At 39.7% G+C, this 20,910-nt stretch overlaps 2 protein-coding genes across 2 annotated transcripts; both read right to left on the bottom strand.

Annotated features, from left to right (window-relative positions):
• Positions 1–1,781: 1,781 nt before the first annotated feature.
• Positions 1,782–2,219, bottom strand: LOC110683217. The gene has a single exon (XM_021859562.1). It carries the CDS (start codon positions 2,217–2,219, stop codon positions 1,782–1,784), a length of 438 nt encoding a protein of 145 aa, XP_021715254.1.
• An 11,244-nt stretch (positions 2,220–13,463) lies between these two features.
• On the bottom strand, positions 13,464–14,028 carry LOC110683215 (nucleolin-like). Its single transcript, XM_021859561.1, has 2 exons — positions 13,915–14,028; positions 13,464–13,691 (listed from the first exon to the last, which is right to left on the bottom strand). The coding sequence occupies exons 1-2, from the start codon at positions 14,026–14,028 to the stop codon at positions 13,464–13,466; spliced, it is 342 nt and encodes a 113-aa protein (XP_021715253.1).
• Between the last annotated feature and the right edge of the window lie 6,882 nt (positions 14,029–20,910).

Raw genomic sequence — 20,910 nt, 5'->3', positions numbered from 1 at the left:
TGAACCCTTCGGGTCGAACCCAATCGAATCACCGATCCGAGACGACAAATTAATCCGAAAGGATTTAATGAGTCGACAGAGTTTTAAGAATACAGACGTCGGGTATCGAGCCTAGGGTGTCGAGACCAAGCGTCGCAAAATCACAAAGCGACAAGTATGAGTGTAGCCGTAGCACCACAATGGTCTAACCATGTGAATGCTAGGCTAATTCGAGCTAGCATGCACCTAGCATGGCTAAGCGTAAGCCAAAGCACACTAGGTGTTCTAGGCGCACCATCGCAACCCTAGCATCATGCCTAGGCGCTATCGCAGCCCTAGCATCATGCCTAGGCACCATGGCAGCCTATCGCAAGCACCACAAGCACCAGGCAGCCCATCGTAGCTAGCAGCGTGCTAGCCTGGGTGCCTGGGTGCGCATGGCAGCCTATCGCAAGCACCACAAGCACCAGGCAGCCCATCGCAGCTAGCAGCGTGCTAGCCTGGGTGCCTGGGTGCGTATGGTAAGGCCACACACGCACCAAGCAAAACCATCGCAATGCTAGGCACTGGCGCATGTGCATGTGCGTGTGTGCGTGCCTCGCACCAAGCATAGCAGTGCTAGGCACTGGCTGATGTGTGTGCGAGTGTTGCGTGGTGCGTAGCGTGGTGCGTGTTGCGTGGTGCGTAGCGCGCTGCGTGTTGCATGGTTCGTAGCACGATGCGGAGCAAGGGGGCCAGCATGCGTGGCTCGCTAGCAGCACGCATGCTGGCTGTGCTAGCAATGGTGTGCAAGGTATGTGTGCGTGCTAGCCTGTGCGTGGGCTGCTGGGGCCAGTGCCAGCACTATGTGCTAGCAGCGCCCAGCGCCAGCACACAGCACCAGCCCAGCAGCAGCACGCACTGGCTGGCTGGCTGGGGTGCTGGGCAGCAAGGCAGTGCTAGCTGGCAGCCCTAGCTGGCACGCTAGCTGGTAGCCAGCTAGCCTTCCTTGAGCCGGTTTTGTGCAAGGATGTGGGGACCAAATCAAGGCCTTGGGGAGCAAGGCATATGGTCCCCCACCTAACCTTGGCCACCACTCTTTTGCATGAGATCATGCCACTTGTCACAATATGATTAACTTGGTTATTTATTTAATTTGGAAATTAAATAAATCATTGATTTTCAACACTCCCACATTGTGGAGGATGAAAAATCAAGGGTTCATTTCCCTATAAATACCAAGCTTGGGTATTGGGAAATAAACAACCTTGAGTGGAATTAAAAAGGCAACTCTAATTAAGAGTAAACCTTTGATTCGTAAAACTCATAGTTATTTTGTCCGGGTCTTGACTAACCTTCAAGACTTAGGACGCTCGGGTCGGATCGAGGGTACGATCCGTCGGAGATCTTGTGTTTTCGGGATTTTGAAGTAAGAGCTCTTTGGGAGCAAAGCACGCGACCAAGGTATAATTCTTGCTCTTAATCTTGTTTGATTAAGTTTAATATGCTTGTTAATTGTTTTAATTAAGGGGCGGGTCTTGGTGGGTTTCCTTCCGCGTAGTTTCGGGTCACTACGAAACCCTACAGACATCTCCACTAACGACCTTGCTTTCAACACTTTTAGAAATATCATCACAAGCTACAAGAAAGTCGTTAGGAGAAGAAACAAACATGCAAGCATTGTCATTCAAGGGAAGTGAATTAACACAAATGATTCCTTGCACATAAGATAGAGACTCATGCATTGACTTGAGCTTAAAACTTTCCTTATCATTACCAACACATAAGGTAATAAGGCCACCTTTCACATCAATCAAAGCTCCCTAAGTGGCTAAGAATGGTCTCCCTAGGATGATAGGTACATTGTCATCTTCCGCAATCTCAAGAACGATGAAATCAACGGGGATAGTGAACTCTCCTATCTTGAGGGGAACATCCTCAATCCTACCCTTGTGAAACTTAATGGAATGATCGGCCAATTGAAGAGTCAGTTTGGTAGGGAGTAGCTCTCCTAGTTTAAGCTTCTTAAAAACGGAGTATGGCATGATGCTAACACTAGCACCTAGATCACAAAGAGCATTTTGGAGCAAATTGCCATTGATATTGCAAGGGATGGAAACATTCCTCGGATATTTCATCTTTGGGGGAGGATCATTATGGATGAGAGCACTAGAACACTCCCCAACACTCACTGAATCAATCACATTGCACTTTCTCTTGCCACTCAAAATATCCTTAAGAAACTTGGAATTGTTAGGCATTTATTGCAAGGCATCGGTGAATGGAATAGATTGATGAATCTCTTAAAGCATATCAATAAATCTCCCAAATTGATCATCTTTTTTGTTCCTAAAAAACTTCTCGGGGTAAGGAAGTTTGGGTTTGACAACCTCATCTTGCACACTCCTTTTCTTCTTGGCTCTCTCATTAGGGATCTCACTCCTTATGCTAGAATCATCATACTCATCATCATCAAGTGCATCACACACCTTATCACTCTCTTGAATCCTCTTATAAACACTCTCCTCTAAAACCTTGCCCTCCTAGTGGTGATAGAATAAACCGGTTTCTTAGGGTCAAGTCCTTGCAAAAGGCTTGCACTCTCTTTCAAGGTGTTAGCTAATTGAGTGATTTGGTTCTCTAGCATCTTACTATGAGTCATCATCTCATTGAACTTCTTTTCACTCACATTCATGTAAGTGGTGAGCAATTTTGTTTGGTTCTCAACAATCTCTTCAAGATTAGACCTAAATGATGAATTTGTTGTAAAGGAATTATCACCTAGAGCTTGGGTCTTTGGAACAAAACCGGGGGGAGGACCTCTTTGTGAATTGTTTTGAAAATTGCCCCTACCTTGGTCGTTCTAATTACCTCGAGCTTGGTTTTGATTAACATAACCAAGCTCAAGGTGATTTAGTGGTACATATTTGATATAGGTGTAATCTCCCTAGTTTTGATTACCATAACCGAAATGACCCATTCAAAAGTACTAGGGATTAGGATCCAAATGCAATCAAGGTTGGGATGCTAATAGAGGGGATTCAATCAATCAAACATTGCAAGGGCTAATAGTAATTGTAATCGAAAGAGTTCAGAAGATTATCTCCTAGAAGTCAAGCTAGGGTTCCTCTATGAATGACTTAACAAGAAGCATCACAATTCAAATTCAATCAATAAATGCAATCTCTAAATAAAGTGGTCATGTAATTAGGAAATGCAATGCAATCTAGCTTAAAAATCAAGGTTAATTACTCCTATTAATTCAAACACATGCACAATTCTATCAACCAATTTAATTACAAAATTCAATCAATCCAATTCCTTCAATTAGCAATAATCCATCATTCATGCATGCTTCACCATCACCTTATCAAAGATTCTACTCACTAATCACTGTGAATTGAAGAAGCAAAACTAAGCTAATCATCATCATAATTGCAATTCAAACTAATCAAGATCAAATTAACTAACAAACTTGAAATTGCAACAATTAACAAAATCAAAATCAAAGGGATTGAATTAAGAAGAAGAAAATCTTACAAACTTTGATTAATCAAAGAAATTATGCTTGCATTCAAAGTAGATGAAGATCAAATGTAGAAATCAAACAATTCTCTCTTAAGTTTTTCTCTCTAAAAATCTAGTACAAAAATGGAAGTTAAAGTCCAATTCTAGTTGATGATAAAAAATAGAAAGAAATAGCTATTTATAGTATAACTAACTAGGAGGAAATAAGGTAGAAACCCAAAAAAAGACCCGGTTGGGCGCGCCTGCAACGAACTGGGTATGGAGCCAGAAACCCAGGTGGTGCGCCCGCGCTGGTGGGCTGCGTGCCCGCGCCACTGGAGCAGGGGATTTTCCAACGTGTGCTCGTGATTTAGGTGGTGTTCTCCTCTTGATCGTCACTAGGTATGGCAGTACTGAAATGGAGTTTACGGTGGGTTCAACACCATATTTTCATGCGAGCGCAATCACCAAATCTTAAAGCTAGCCATTCCTTGCCTTGTGAGCTATGAAAGAGCTTCCACCTTGCACTTAGAGCTTCCTCCAACCCAAGAATTCATCATGAGGGGTCTTGGGCTTCACCTTATACCGACAATCAAAAAAAGAAGAACAAATAAAAGAGAAAATACAATAAAATCTTCAAAAATAGAAGAAAAGGTGAAAATAAGCAAGAAAGAGAAAAATTAGAGAATAAAAGGTCAAAACTAAGAGAAAAGAAATAAAGGAAGCTATAGAGGCAACTAAAAACATTCTAAAACATCGCCATTTGAGTGCCATAAATGAATCTCATCAAATTCCCCCAAACTAAATTTTTGCTCGTCCTCGAGCAAAACAAAAGCAAGTAAGGAAAATGAATGGATTATTCAAATAAAGAAAAGAGAGAAAAGGGGATGAATATACACTAACTCACTAACGTAGGAATCACGGTTGTTTTTAGCTACAACAAGCCCTTAAAACCCCAAAGTCGCCAATGAGGATGATTGAGGTCTCGTAAGGGTTTCCAAAAGTGCTTAACCCATACTTCTCAAAATAAAACGAGGCAAAGCATGAAAATAGGATGAAAAAGAAGAAAAAGGGAAAACACATGCTAATGAAATGGACTTTTTGCAAATGTTCAAGCACAAATGGATGCAAGACTTCCTAAGTAAATAAGGGAATTCACATTCTAAGATATCCAAGGTTGATTGAAACATAAAATATGCTAAGCATAGAGAACTAATAAGACACTATTCACCTTCATCCCAAACAATCTTACCGCGTTCTCCCTACTAGTTTCAAATCTACCTCTAGTGAGCATCTAAATGATTCCTTGAAAGAACCAAAAAAGAAAAGATTTAGGGCTACTCGACATCTTGACTATGCAAACCTGCTCCATAGGCTTGACTCCCATCTCCCTCCACCGACTTATGACTCAACCAAAAGGGCTTGCAGGTCTTTGAAGGGTTGTATGGGGAAAAAAAGGGTAAAGGTAGGCTAAAATTTAAAATTTGGTGGTAAACCTAATTTGTGAAGCAAAAAATGTCCAATTCTTAGTACCAAAATCAAATTATTACTAGACAAAAACACCAACACCCCCAAGCTTATTTAAAGCAACACTACAAATATATATACAAAAAGCGTAGACACGCTTCCCCAAGCTTAAATGGACCATTGTCCTCAATGTCCTAAACTAGGGAGATCACACCTACATCAAAATATTTTTGTGCTTTTCATTTTCCTCTATTTTTTTTCTATTTTTCAAAGCATTAGCAATTGCTTTACTTTGTTTCTTTTTTTCACTTTATTGCGTTGTCCTTGCCTCTTTTGATTATGGATGGCTTTTTCAATTTGTATTTGCCTTTATTCACATACTATATACAACACATGCTTGCTTAGAAAGAGAACCAAAAACCATATTTATACTCCCATAAGTCACCAACAAACTAAGGACCATAAGCTTCACAAAAAGCAAAGATGGAAACAAAAATTAAACAAATGGCTAGAGAGCTAGAGATATGGCTAGAAAAGAAGGTAAAGGGCTCAAATGGTTAGCATTGAGGCAAACATAAACCTAAAAACAAAAATCAAAAATAGAAGGACTAAACCTAGAAAAGGAAAATAACCACCTCGAAAAAGATGCCTTTGTCCTTCCCAAATGGTTCGGTCGCGATATTGGGAAATAAAAGTCAAGTTCTAGATAAAGTAAGCGATAGCCAAGGATCCATGTGCCACTCATGCAATATAGGTTGAAGGCTAGAAGAAAGAACCTCACACAGTTGTAGCATTAACTCACTATAAGCTTCAAATCAACTATAGGAAGAAACACCCTCTTACCACAAGCAAGTAGACTAGGGCTTCAAGGTCCCAAAATTTTTAAAGACACTACCTTAGCATACTCTATCCTAAAAATCAACCGAGCATACTCTCAAAACGTGCATACCGTTAACATTGAGGAAGACATACATTCAAATATAAAAGTCCAAATGGTATTATGTCCAAAACAAAAGCAATCATAGCAAAAAAACACAAAACTTTGCCTCAAACAAAAATCTTTTTTGGAATTTTCATATTTTACCAAAAATAAAGAAGGAAAAGAAAAGAAAAGAAAAGGAGAAGAAGGGTCAAAGGTGCATGCAAAATCATATATACTCCATTCGACAAACAAGTGGACATTCGACTACAACGCTAATGGCCCCAAACACCCTCTAGGTGTTGACAACAAACAACCTCGAATCGTTCAACTCTTCCTGATCTAAACCTATACTATGCAAACAAGAAAGAAAATAAAAGAAGGGAAAATAGCAAAGATCTCACCAAGCGATCCAAGCTAAGCAAAGCAAAGCAAAGAAGCAAAAGGAACCTAATACCACCTCGGACCTCCAAGAAAGCCAAGCTTGATCTACAAGAAAAGATTAGAAAAAGGGAAGAAAATAAAATAAACATTAAACACATGTGAGTTACTTCAAGATAAAATCAAGTAAAATAAAGAGAAAACAGAGTAAAATAAAAATGAAAAGAGAAAAGTTAGAGGGTCGGGTTGCCTCCCGAAAAGCGCTAGTTTAAGGTCCCTAGCTTGACCCTTCCTCCAAATAACGGAGGGTCAAAGAAGACCACCTTGTCCAAAGTGGTGGAGAGAACAAAATCATTGTCAAGCTTAGGCACAATCATATCACAAGACTCATCATTGGGATATGCTTGAACCGAACCAAAGATATTGGTCTTCAATTTCTTCATCTTCTTTGAAATTCTCTTTCTCTTTCTCGATCTCTTCTTCTTAGGAGCTAGAACCTCCACACCATCCACACGTGAAAAACCATTCTCATCATCCTTCAAAGAAAGACTAAACCATGAAGGCATTTCAAACTCATCCTCATCCTTAAGCCTTGAGAGCTTCTTGGCATCTTCACTAACCATCTTACTATCAATACTTATAAGGACATCATCACAAGCTACAAGAATGTCATTAGTAGAGGACACAAACATGCAAGCATTGTCATTTGAAGGAAGTGAATTAATACACATGATTCCTTGCATGTATGATAAAGACTCATGCATTGACTTGAGCTTGAAACTAGCCTTATCATTACCAACACACAAAGTTATAGTGCCACCATTCACATCAATCAAAGCACCCGAAGTGGCTAAGAATGGTCTCCCTAAGATGATGGGTATATTGTCATCTTCCGCAACCTCAAGCATAATGAAATCAACGGGAATTGTAAACTCACCTATCTTGAGAGGAACATCCTCAATCCTACACTTAGGGAACTTAATGGAACGGTCGGACAATTGAAGGGTCATGGTGGTAGGAAGTAGCTCACCTAGCTTAAGCTTCTTGAATATGGAGTATGGCATGATGCTAACACTAGCACCTAGATCACAAAGAGCATTTTGGAACAATTTTCCATTGATATTTCAAGGGATAGAAAATTTTGCCGGATCTTTCATCATTGGGGGTAGGTCATTGTGGATAAAAGCACTACAACACTCCCCAACACTCACCGAGTCAACCATGTTGCACTCTCTCTTGCTACTCAAAAGTCCTTAAGGAACTTGGAATAGTTTGGCATTTGTGTCAAAGCGTCGGTGAAAGGAATAGAAAGATGAATCTCCTTAAGCATATCAATAAATTTCCCAAATTGCTCATCCATTTTATGTCTCAATAATTTGGGGGTAAGGAAGTTTGGGTTTGATAACCTCATCTTGCACTCTCTCTTTCTCCTTATTAGAACTCCCACTCTTCTTGCTAGAATTATCATGCTCATCATCATCAAATGAATAACTCACCCTCTCTTTCTCTTGACTCCTATTAGAAACACTCTCCTCTAAGACCTTGCCACTTCTAGTGGTGATAAAATAAACCGATTTCTTGGGGTCAAGACCTTGTGAAGGTAGAGAAGAAGGACTAGCATAGTGTTAGGAATTTTTTAAACTCATCATTAAGTCCTGTTGTGGTTCATGCTTTTAGGCATGGCGGCGTTCCAAGGAAAAGAAGCTAGAGATAAAAGAGTCCCCAACAAGTTTTAGGAATTTGTAAACCGTTCACGGGTGTGAAGGTTACACCCCATTCACGATCACGGAGATCGTTAACTCTATAGTGGTCCGAAACTATGACTGGATGGTTGGGGATGATGGTACGAATCCAACTCCCAACCTAAAAGATATTAAACCTGCCCTAAATAGGCCTCTACTTAATTCTTATGATATTGATGTGCACTTTTCGATCAACATACATACATCAAGTTAATCCTAAACCTGTTTAATCTACGTTGGATTATTAATGCACAGTCCAATCTATTATTGGTGATCACTTGAATTAAAATCATATTAGCCTAAATTCAAATTATTAATTATCTTATTATGCGTGATTTCAAGTACAAATTCCCTTTAAACCTGCAAAAAGGGACGTGACCAAGTAATAACAATAAATCAGGAATAATCCAGCAACATATGATTAACACAAAAATCATCATAAAAATATCATCAAAACATTGTTAATAATAAGATCCTAGGCATGATACTAAAAGGATTAATAAAAAATCCTAGCATGTCACTAATAATAATATCAAAGTGTTATCCTAAACATGATACTAGAAATCATACAAAACATCCTAAGCATGATACTAGAAATTAACATAATATTGTAAACATGATTTCTACTCCAAAATCAAAGGAATAATTTAGTAATCGAATTACTTACTTTGATGCCTCAACTTTCTTGCTATTAAAATAATACACACGTTAGTAAACTTCAAGAAAGTTGAATCAATGAAGTAAATAAATCAAATATGAATTGAAATATAGATTTGGGACCAAACCCTAAGAACTATTAACCTTTCACGTCAAGGTCGAAGGCAACGTCGAGGTGGCTTAGAGTATTCGAATCTCGTGAACGAGGTATTGTGACTTATTTGGGAGAGTATCAAGGATGTGTGTAGGGTAAGGCTAAGAACATTGGGATCAAGAAAGAAAATAGATGATTAGGATGAATGGAGCTAGGTGATTATAGCTTATGATTGATGGTCCTAGCTGATTTGAAAACGGGGAAATCGACCTTTATTTATAGGGAAAATGAGAGTCTAGACAATCAGAAAAGATCAGGATTTGGAACGGAATAAAACAGGTTCCGTCATGGGCCGATAGACCTACCGTCATGCGACAGTGTCCATCGCGGCGCGATAGGTTTTATCGCAACGCGACAGTGTCCATCGCGACGCGATAGAACTATTGCAACGCGTTGGTTCTGTCGTCCTGCGATGATTTCTAAAATAAACACTCGTACATAATTTGATTTCCAATAGAATTAGGTTAACAAAATATATACGTACGTCTTTGAATTTGATCGGGATAAGGACTATCATAAGAGAAGTTTTATTCAGCTTCGAACACTTTTGATCTTTATCTTTTCGGAAAGGATAAATTAGAACCTTCTAGAGGATTTTAGAAGCTCCTAAAAAATCCTAATGGGTTTAGGATTAGGAATAAGGTATTTGGACCCTCACATGATCATTGGGTCGTATAGGTAAGGTGGACCTAAGTCCGGCTTATGCTTGGTTTAGTATTTTGGCCATAACTTGTTCATTTTAAGTCGGATTTGGGCTTATAATATATCGTTGGAAAGCTCTTTTCAAACCCCATCCAACTAAACAATATGGATCAAAAAAATCTGGTTTGGACATTTTTATGAGTTAGACACAAAATGAATGATTTTTAAGGGACACGAAATGAATGATTTTGGGTTTAAAGACACGAAATAAATGATTTTGGTTTAAAACATTTTAGGAAAGATTAAGAATATGGTCAAGGCTTAAGGAAACTTCACAAGACTCTTCAACTCTTTACCGAACTCGTTAATCAAAGACATGAAAAACATCTAAGTTACGAGGGAACTATTCCGTCGGAAAACCTTAAAAATCCGTCGGAAAGTCCATTTTTCGACGGAATTCCGTCGGAGTACGCTGTCAGAGACCCCTTTGTAGGAAATATGGGTTATACCGAGGGATTTTCCGTCGGAAACATCCTTACCGACGGAATTTCCGACGGATTTTAATTTCTCGGAACCTTAGTTTGACCTGAATTGGAGGTCCGTCGCAAGCTTCCGACGGAATAAAATCCCTCGGAATATTCCCCTGTTCCGACGGAAATTTCCGTCGGAAGGCCCCACATTTCCGAGGGAAATTTTCGTCGGAACAGGGGAAAGTTACGAGGGATTTATTCCGTTAGAAGGTCCCCTTTTCCGAGGGATTATAATTCCGTCGAAAGATCCCCTTTTCCGAGGGATTGTATTTCCGTCGGAAGTTCTCCTTTTCCGAGGGATTATAATTCCGTCGGAAGCTCTCCTTTTCCGAGGGATTATAATTCCGTCGGAACTTTTCTTCTTTGCGACAAAATAAATTTCTATTTTGGCTATATATTTTCCTCCGGGACAAACCTGTAATTCCTGCTTCTTATATTATATTACTCACTGAACAAATTTGTGCAAATATATATATATATATATATATATATATATATATATATATATATATATATATATATATATATATATATATAGATACTAATTCCAATGTTTACAATAAACACTAAGTTAATATAAAATTACAACTAACAAACACTAAGTTCATCAATGCTATACAAAAGCGCGAGAGCCCTGGCCAGCTCCACCAAAACCCGGGTCGTCGTCCCTAGGATCTCGAAATGGAGGTCGCACGTTGGAACGTGGGTCATTGGCGTAACGACCCATCATCCTTTCTTCCAGCCTCTTCTCCATTTCTTCCATTTGGGCTTGTAGTTGTACTTGAACTTGGGCTTAAACTTGGGCTTGAACTCGGGCTTGAACTCGGGCTTCCATGTCGGCTTCCATTTTTTCCCGAATAGCCTGGACCCTGGATTCCATCTGATCCTGCATCAGAGAAACAAAGGAGGCCGTGTACTGCATGGAAGAGGTGGAAATTCAGCAACCTATCTGGCTGCCATAGTACATGTCAGCACTTTCGCCTAGTCCCTTCACACGCCCTTTTTTGTTCCGACCACCCACTATCTCCCAGTACAGCTCATTCGGACTCTTCTGAGTCCTTTGAGTGCTAGCCGCCTCAACCCTCTTTTGGTAGGCCTCCTACAAGATAAACATATAAAAGGGAACAAACGAGGTAATAAGTCATACAAATAAGCTAAACGTAATTAAGCCAACTATGAAGTATATGACCTATTCTTTGCCCATTTTCTATGTTTTTGACCAAATGAACTATTTTTTTCTCTAAACATCTCTATTACAGGTACTCTAAGGGGTAAATGCCTTGAAAATTCCAAAAAACTACAACTCCCTAAGGTTTGGGACGCATTTTGGAGCCAAATTGAGCCAACTATGGCCTATATGACCTATTCCTTGCCCAATTTCTATGTTATTGACCAAATGAACTATTTTTTTCTCTAAACATCTCTATTACAGGTATTATAAGGGGTACATGCCTTGAAATTCCAAAAAAATACAACTCCCTAAGGTTTGGGACGCATTTTGGAGCCAAATTGAGCCAACTATGGCCTATATGACCTATTCCTTGCCCAATTTCTATGTTATTGACCAAATGAACTATTTTTTTCTCTACACATCTCTATTACAGGTATTATAAGGGGTACATGCCTTGAAATTCCAAAAAATACAACTCCCTAAGGTTTGGGACGCATTTTGGAGCCAAATTGAGCCAACTATGGCCTATATGACCTATTCCTTGCCCATTTTCTATGTTTTTGACCAAATGAACTATTTTTTTCTCTAAAAATCTCTATTATAGGTAGTCTAAGGGGTAAATGCCTTGAAATGCCAAAAAAATACAAATCCCTAAGGTTTGGGACGCATTTTGGAGCCAAATTGAGCCAACTATGGCCTATATGACCTATTCTTTGCCCATTTACTACGTTTTCGACCAAATGACCTATTTATTTCTCAAAACATGTCTATTATAGGTATTATAAGGGGTTCATGACTTTAAATCACAAAAAACTACAACTCCCTAAGGTTTGGGACGCATTTGGAGCCAAATTGAACCAACTATGGCCTATATGACCTATTATTTACCCATTTATTACGTTTTCGACCAAATTACCTATTTCTTTCTCTAAACATGTCTATTATAGGTATTCTAAGGGGTTCATGACTTGAAATCACAAAAAAATACAAGTCCCTACGTTTTGGGACGCATTTGGAGCCAAATTGAACCAACTATGAAGTATATGACCTATAATTTACCCATTTACTACATCCATTTACTACGTTTTCGACAAAATGACCTATTTCTTTCTCATAACATGTCTATTATAGGTATTCTAAGGGTTTCATGACTTGAAATCGCAAAAAAAACTACAAGTCCCTACGTTTCGGGACGCATTTGGAGCCAAATTGAACCAACTTATGAAGTATATGACCTATTATTTACCCATTTACTAGGTTTTCGACCGAATGACCTATTTCTTTCTATAAACATGCATATTTTAGGTATTCTAAGGGGTTCATGACTTGAATTCACAAAAAACTACAAGTCCCTACGTTTTGGGACGCATTTGGAGCCAAATTGAACCAACTATGGCCTATATGACCTATTCCTTGCCCATTTACTACTTTTTCGACCAAATGAACTATTTTTTTATCTACACCTATTCATGAATAATGAAACAAGGAAAAAATTTTAGGGAGTTTGTTACCGCAATTTGCTGAGCTGTGGGGTTTACTGGCATTGTGCCTTTCCCAGGCAGCTCCTTGAAGTGTGTCTTCAGAAACAGCTCAGGAGCTGTTGGTAGCTGGCCCTTGTTCTTTGCCGCCTTTGATACAAAAGAATAGGAATAATCGTTAACCATGTCAAACCTTTGTTACATTGAAATACACAAATACGTCTTGTAATATAAGATATTTTTAAATAAACTTACCATCCTTTTTACATGTTGGGTAGCTGCCAACGAACCCTGAAAGTGGGTCCCTCGGACGGGATTTTCCATAGAACCGCCCCTTCTGTTCTTCTGGTTCTGCGCCGACCTCTCCTTGTAAGTTGGATCGTTAGCAACAATGTCCATCATCTTCTTGTGGAGCTCCGCACTCAACCATCTTGGCCTGGCGCCTTTCATCTTGTGCGTGATGGTGTGGAACATGTCACGCAGGCGTGTGGCTACCCTCCTCCGGAATGTGATCTTCACTAGCTCGTCCATCTGAGGTGCCCATCTGTATTGTGCCTATAAATGATAAAATACAAAAGTTATACACAAAACTAAATCAACACAATAGCTAAAACATGTATTAACCAAGACCCAAAAATATCATACGCTGAACAAGTTCCACCAGTGTTCCTTCGTAGCTGGAGGCACTTCGGAGAAGTTCCTCCAAGGGGCTCGGTAGTATCCAATAATCGTACCGGATACCGCACTCCGAACCTTAGGATCATCAAACCTATAACAAACGGGAAACAACAATGTTAAACAAGTTCGAAATATGTAATATAAGCCTTGTATCTGATCATCCATATCATGATATTTACTTACCACAGCGTAGTAGGGTCAAAAAACGGGAGCTGTGACTCATCCTGTGGCTCGTCCTCTGACTCATCCCGTGGCCCATCTTCTACAGGAGTGGATGGGGACGTCTGATCATCAGCATCGAACATCTCCTCATCCTGGTCGTCAGTGAACAGGGCGCGCGCGGTCTCTTTCTCTTTCCCCTTTGCTTTCTTCGACGACTGCCCACTTTTTCCACCCACCATGACTACCTGAATAAGATGTTAGTAAAATGACAAGATATTGTAAATAAGGAGTGCAGTGCAACGTAATATGGCTTTTATACAAACACTAAAAAGTTTTACATAAGCCTCATTAATATTTTGATTTTACAATAAGAAGCATACGTTTAAAGGAGATAAACATTTTCTCCTATTTAGTACTCTCATCACTACTTTCACTACTAGAGTCATCACTACTATCATCTAAAACTACATCGATGTCATCATCATCGTCACTATCACTAGAGCCGATACTAGATTCATCGTCTTCATCGCTTGAGATCACAAAGCCATCGTCATCGTCATCGTCTTCATCATCATCATCCATAGCGTAGTCTGGAATTTCACTCGGCGGGCAAAGCGTTTCATGTAATGTTGGGGATGGTGATTACAGAAACTCTAAGTCCACCGGAGCATCAACCACTGACCTTGCATGTGTTTTAAACACAGACCACCATTGAACTCGATCCCGTTTCAGGCTAGGGTATGATGCGTGGTACACTTGAGTCACTTGGTAAGATAAAACAAATGGATCATATTTGGGGTATTTCTTAGTATGATTTACTTCGATTAGCTTGTATTGTTCGTGTATGTTCATTCCCCTACCACAATCCATCCAATTGCACTTAAACAAAATTGTCTTGTACTGTCTCTTGGGTCCCGTGTAGACAAGTTCAATTATGTTGTCTAAGATGCCGAAGTACTCTCCGCCATCCTCACTTGATACACACACCCCATAATTCATGGTGGATTTGTGCTTGCCATGGGCATGTGTATGGAAATTAAATCCACCTACATAAATCTGGCCCCAAGTACGAACTCGCCTGAAGGGACGCATGCACAATGCTCACAGGACATCCGAGTTTGGCTTCTCTTCGACCACCTATAAAGTGGTTGAATATCAGCATCAAGGTTCCTGAATTCAATGAATTGAAATGTAACATGTAAAATTCATTATTATTTCATGGTTACACCGCGTATATCACCTTGTGATGAAACCAATCAGAAAATTCAGTTTCGAAATTCTCCATGACATCTTCTCTACGCAGGAAAGGTCGAGTACTAAGAATGTAGTCCTCAAACTTCCTACGAGGCCAAACACACAATGTAAATATACAAAGTCATCATTGTAAATAATCGTAAATACGAATACACTGAACTCCTGGGCCTAATATACCTTTCGTATTCGCCAAGAATGTCGGTGTTTCGTAACACGAACAAATATGCACACTCGAGTTCTTTGTCATCTAAGAACCGAGTTCTACCATCATTTGACACACGACCATTGTCCTCTTTGAACAACTCTGGTATTTCAGCGTCGTCCGATGTGGACTCAACGTCGGCATTCACATTTCGACCAAGATCTCGAGTTTTAGTGTCAACTGTCGACTTAAAGTAATTGGAGCAGAAGTTTGCTATCTCTTCAGTGAGATAAGCATTGCATATGGACCCTTCAACTCGAGCCTTGTTCCTAATTTTTCGTTTCAAATGATTGAGGAACCTGCAATTACAGTTGTTATGTAACTGTATGAACAATTGATTAGGATGTAAAATAAGGATGTGAAATAAGGGTATTTGATTTACCTTTCGAAGGGATACATCCACCTATATTGTACAGGACCACATAACTTCCCCTCGTACGGAAAATGTGTAGGCAAATGCTGCATGGAGTTAAAGAATGCAGGAGGGAAGATCTTCTTAAGCTTGCAGAGGATCTCAGGTATGTTTTTCTCCAATCTCTCCATGTCACTAACTGATGTTGTATAGCAACACAAGTCTCGGAAGAATTGGCTGATCTCTGTAATTGCATTCCAAATATGGCCAGGGAGCAATTCCCTCAAAGCTGTGGGAAACATCCTCTCCGTGAACACGCGACAGTCATGGTTTTTCATTCCATAGAGCTTACACGCTTGCAAATCAAATCTACGCATCTGCTCAAATTGGAGGCGTAACCATCAGGAAACCGCAGCTGTTTAACCCACTCACACAAAACTTTTCTTTGAGCCTTGTCAAGAGAGAATGGAGCCTTTGGCATGACCTCTTTTCCTCTATAATCCTCTTGAAGATGAAGCTGGGGACGTTTACAATATTTAGCAATGTCATTCCGAGCTAAAGGGGTGTCACACGTAAGCTTTTTCACATCCATTACAGTGTGAATTAACTGATCAAAGAAGTTCTTCTCGATGTGCATGATATCTAAGTTGTGACGAATGAGGAGATGCTTCCAATATGGGAGCTCCCACAAGGTGCTTTGCTTGAACCACCCCTTCTTTTCATTTTTCAGCCTTTTAATTGAATCGGGTCCATCTGTAGCCTTCAGAAGGTCCTTAACACATTCCCACAGCTCCTCTCCTGACATGATGTGTGGAGGGGCTCCTTTCTCTACTTTGTTTTTACAAAATGTTGTTTTACTGTTTCGAAAAGGGTGATCTGTCGGCGGGATATGTCGGTGGCAATCAAACCAAGAAACTTTACCACCATGTTCAAGCCAAAATGCTTTGGTCTTCTCCATGCAATGTGGACAAGATTTCTTACCAGTCGTGGCCCAACCAGACAACATGCCATAAGCCGGGAAGTCACTAACGGTCCATAGGATGGCTGCTCGAAGATTGAAATTCTGTTTCTTCGAAATATCATAAGTAGTCGCGCCGACTTCCCACAACAGTTTCAAATCCTCTATCAATGGTTGCATGTAAACATCCAAGTTGCCCTTAGGGTTTTTAGGACCAGGAACGAGCAACAAAAGGAACATGAATTGTCTTTTCATGCACATTGAGGGAGGCAAGTTATAAGGGGTCAAAATGACAGGCCAACAAGAATATTGACCCCCAAACTTACCATGAGGAGCAAAACCATCTTTACACAAGCCAAGTCTCACATTACGAGGCTCAGAAGAAAACTCTGGAAACCGACAATCGAGGTGCTTCCAAGCTGCGCTGTCACTAGGGTTTGCCATTGTGCCTTGAACTCTGGGATTTTTCGAATGCCATGTCATTTCCTCCGAAATGTTCTTCGTTGCAAACAGTCTTTGCAACCTGGGTGTGATCGGGAAATAAAATAAAACATTCAAAGGCAGTAGGCTACCTTTGGAAGTCTGCTTGTATCGGTCGCTGCCACACACCCTGCATTCAGACAACTGAGCATCATCCTTCTAAAACAACATGCACCCTTTCGGGCACGCATGAATCTTTTGATGGGACAGTTCCAACCCCTTCACAATCTTCTTCACCTCGTAGAAAGTGTCGGCCATATGACTGTTGTTCGGAATCGCCTCACTTAGCAAAGAAGCAAACCCATCAACACATCTGTGAGGCAAATTATACTCACATTTGAGACTAGTGATTCTAGCGGCCATCTCTAACACAAACAAAGAACTCCCTTCGTACAATGGCCTTTCAGAATCCTTCAAAAAATCCAGAAAATGCTTAGCAGTTGCATTAGGCTCCTCCTCTGATGAAACACTAGCCTCCTCGGAATGCCCCTGATCTTGACTATGACCAAAAGCATCCAAAACCATGTCATGATATTCATTGGACCGCCGTTCGGGACCTCCCGGATACCCCTCCCCTTGACACATCCACACGTAGTAGTTAGGTACGAAACCCTTGTCATACAGATGAATTTTAACCGTATCCGCATTCCAAAGGCGTTTGTTCTTACATTTAACACATGGACACCTAACCTCATCCGGATTACTACTCTCGGGATGATCTCTGACGTACTGAATGATTACAACTTCATTTTATACATCCAGCTACGTTCTCTTCGTTTCATGATTACAACTTCTACACAGCTCACGCATATGTACAATCACATTAGTCATGAACGGTATTTCGCAGTCATTATCCACCACAGCGTTATGGAAATGCAAATGAGATTTGAAATGCTTCCAAAGGGTCCTTATCACTCCAACCTAACCCATCCTTGTACGTTTATTCTCACTAGTGAATGTAACCCAGGTTTTCAAATCTATGGAAAATCCGCCAGCATTTCCCTACAGCTCTCCAAGTACACGATGTAGGCGATTATACACACCTACATATGTACCCAGAGAACACGGTAGAGAAGTGCATGAAAAGGCAGGATTTTCCCTAGAATCAAAAACAAGGCTTACATTCACCACCTAAGTGAGAATAAGCGTATAAGGACAGTCCCAACCGGGGACTATTCAAGACATACTCCTAATGTGTATGCCTTGAACGGGTATTTAGGCATATGATTATGCAAATGATTCATTTATTATATATATATATATATATAAACTAACTTGCATTACATTAAACTAACAAATATATCATAATTTATCTAAAGAAAACTAACATATCATAATATCATAATATTCAAATAAACCAATCAAACAAAACCATACTAAACTAAAATATCATTATATTAAACCAAAATAAGATACATTATATAAATTAAACTAAACTAAGCTACAATATATTAAACTAAAGTAATGTAACATACATCATATTAAACTAAACCAAACCAACCTACATTATAATAAATTAAACAAAACTAAACAACATTATATTATGATAAAGTAAGCTAACATACATTATATAAATATAAACTAAACTAAACCAACAAACATTATTATATTAAACTAAACCAAACTAAACTAACCTATTATAATACAACTAAACTAAACTAACACGTTACCCTAAACTATACCAAACTAAAGTAACGTGTTATAATAAAGTAATTAAAAACTATACTTATATTAACTAAACTAATTTAACATATTATAACACAAACTCATTCAGTTCAAATATTTCAACAAATTGAAATATAAATATAACAAATTGTAAATACAATAACTAAAAACAATAATACACTACCATATATCTACACACCATTAGGATTTAACATGCCAAGTATGTACTAAATTTATAAATTTACCTTTAAAATAATGTCTAACCTGTAGATCAGAGTTTGTAATTGCCAAATAAACAATGCAATACACAAAACCTACAAATATGCAAATTTAACACAAAAAATTAACACCAAACAAAATCATAAACTACATTTATGATTTAAGCTTGAATACTTAACTAAACAAAATACAAAAAAAACAAAAAATAAAAAACAGAAAAGCAAACAAACTACCTGCTGGTGGCGGCGGCGGCGGCGGCAGCGGCAGCGGTGGCTGGTTGTGGTTGTTGCAGACTTGCCGGCGACTTAAGCCCTAGGTGAAAACTCCCGTACATCCTAGGTGAAAGGTGGTGGTTAGGGTTTGAAGGAAAAAAAAATTACCAAAACCCTTAACGGCGGCGGGGCGGCAGCAGAGGGGGTCGTTGTGGTGGCGGCGGCGGCGTGCCTTTCTCTCTCTTCCTCTTTCTCCTTCTCCCTTTCTTTCTCTTCCGCTTCCTCTCTCTTCCCATTTCTCCCTCTTCCTCTTTCTCCTTCCTCCTCTTTCTCCCTCCTCCTCTTTCTCCCTCTTCCTCTTTCTCTCTCTTCTTCTTCCTCTTCCTGGTTTGCCTTCTCCTTCTCTCTCTTCCTTTCTTTTTTTTTTTCTGTTTTCGCTTCTGTACAGAAGTCAGAATGGTTGCGTTTTTTTTTATTTCTCACAGCTTCTGACGGAATTAATTCCCTCGGAAATCACAGGTTCCGACGGAATTTTCCGTCGGAAACTATGATTTCCGAGGGAATTAATTCCGTCGGAAGACACTCCGAGGGAATATTACGTCAAAACTTAAATATTTCGAGGATAATATATTCCGTTGGAAATATTCCGAGGGAATATTCCGTCGGTAGGTTACTTTTCCGACGAATTTTTCCTACAAAGTCAATTTCCCTCGGAAATTTTGAATTTTCCGAGGGAATCAAAGTCCGTCGGAAGATATCCCTCGGAAATAAGCCTATTTCTAGTAGTTCTCATCACTGGATTTAGTTTTTTGGGGAGGCACAATCAGGTGTCTACACATAGTCTTTCAAAGCATTGGCTAGTTGGGTGATTTGGTTCTCAAGCATTTTGTTGTGGGTCATCATCTTGTTGAACTTGTTATAATTCACACCTATGTATGTAGTAAGAAATTTGGTTTGGTTCTCAACAAATTTTTCCAAGGTAGACCAAGATGGTGAATTTGGTGCAAAGAAATTACCATTTTGAGAATGAGTCTTTGGAACAAACTCGAGAGGAGGGCCACTTTGTGAGTTATTTTGGAAGTTGCCCCTTCCTTGATTGTTCTAATAAACCCTACCTTGGTTTTTGTTCCCATAACCTTGGTTGTGGTAGTTTTAATTACCATAACCATGTAGGTTGTTATAGTTGCATCGAAAACCTTGATTTCCTTGGTTTCTATAACCTCCACCTTGGTTATAATTATCAAAAGTACCACCTTGGTTTGGTAATTCCTTTGCCCATGATTGCGTTGATTATCAAAACGAGGTCCATGGTAATTAGGCACAAAGTTCACTTGTTCACTTTCACAACCATCAAAATCATTGCATGCATCATTGAAAGCATTAGGACAAGAAGAGGAATCATGGTCATAAGACCCACACACATCACAAAACAAGCATCCACTAGGCATATTATTAGAAGAGGAAGGAGGAGTAGGGTTAGAAGATGTACCTCTCCCCTTAATTTGGGAGGGAAGAATAGGCGCGTGTGAAGAAGCACTCTCCAACTTGGCTTTGATGGAAGTAATCTCTTTCCTTAGATTTGAGATTTATGATGACAAATTATTGATGGCGTTTAGATGATCAACAGAATAAACTGTGGAGCTACTCTTATTTCTTGACTGTCTCTCACCATCTTGCCAATCCATACAGTTTCTCACCACGTCTTATAAAGATGTCCACCACTTCTTCTTCCATTTGATTCATTATGGGGCCTCCGGCACCCGCATCTAGGCATGACTTGCCTTGGTGACTCAAGCCTCCATAGAAAAATTTGAATTACTTGATAAGTTGGGATCCCATGATGAGGGCACTCTCTTTGGTACTCTTTGTACCTCTCCCAAGCTTCATGAAGACTCTCATTAGGCTTTTGCTTGAAGCTTTGAATAAGAGCTCTAGCTTCCGTCGTCTTCTTTTGGGAGTAGAACCTAGACAAGAACTCCTTGGTGACCTCATCCCATGTTCTCAATGAATTTGGCTTCACCTCCTTATCCAACCATTCCAAATATCTCCCTATGAGTGAGAAGTGAAAGAGATTCAAGCGAATGAAACTCTTGTGGGACTTCGTTCACCTTGATTGTGTTGC

The sequence above is a fragment of the Chenopodium quinoa genome, unplaced genomic scaffold (assembly GCF_001683475.1).
Source record: "Chenopodium quinoa cultivar QQ74 unplaced genomic scaffold, ASM168347v1, whole genome shotgun sequence".
Taxonomy (NCBI): Eukaryota; Viridiplantae; Streptophyta; class Magnoliopsida; order Caryophyllales; family Amaranthaceae; genus Chenopodium; species Chenopodium quinoa.
Note: the sequence above shows the minus strand (reverse complement) of the source record. Positions and strands in the feature narration are given on the sequence as shown.

Bases quoted from the DNA above. Each gene is read 5' to 3' on its own strand.
- LOC110683217 (XM_021859562.1), bottom strand. From the start codon at position 2,219: ATGCCTAACAATTCCAAGTTTCTTAAGGATATTTTGAGTGGCAAGAGA.
- LOC110683215 (XM_021859561.1), bottom strand. From the start codon at position 14,028: ATGGATGATGATGATGAAGACGATGACGATGACGATGGCTTTGTGATC. The intron at 13,692-13,914 runs GTAGTTTTAGAT...CATCTTATTCAG, and splicing joins ACGATGATGATGACATCGAT to GTAGTCATGGTGGGTGGAAA.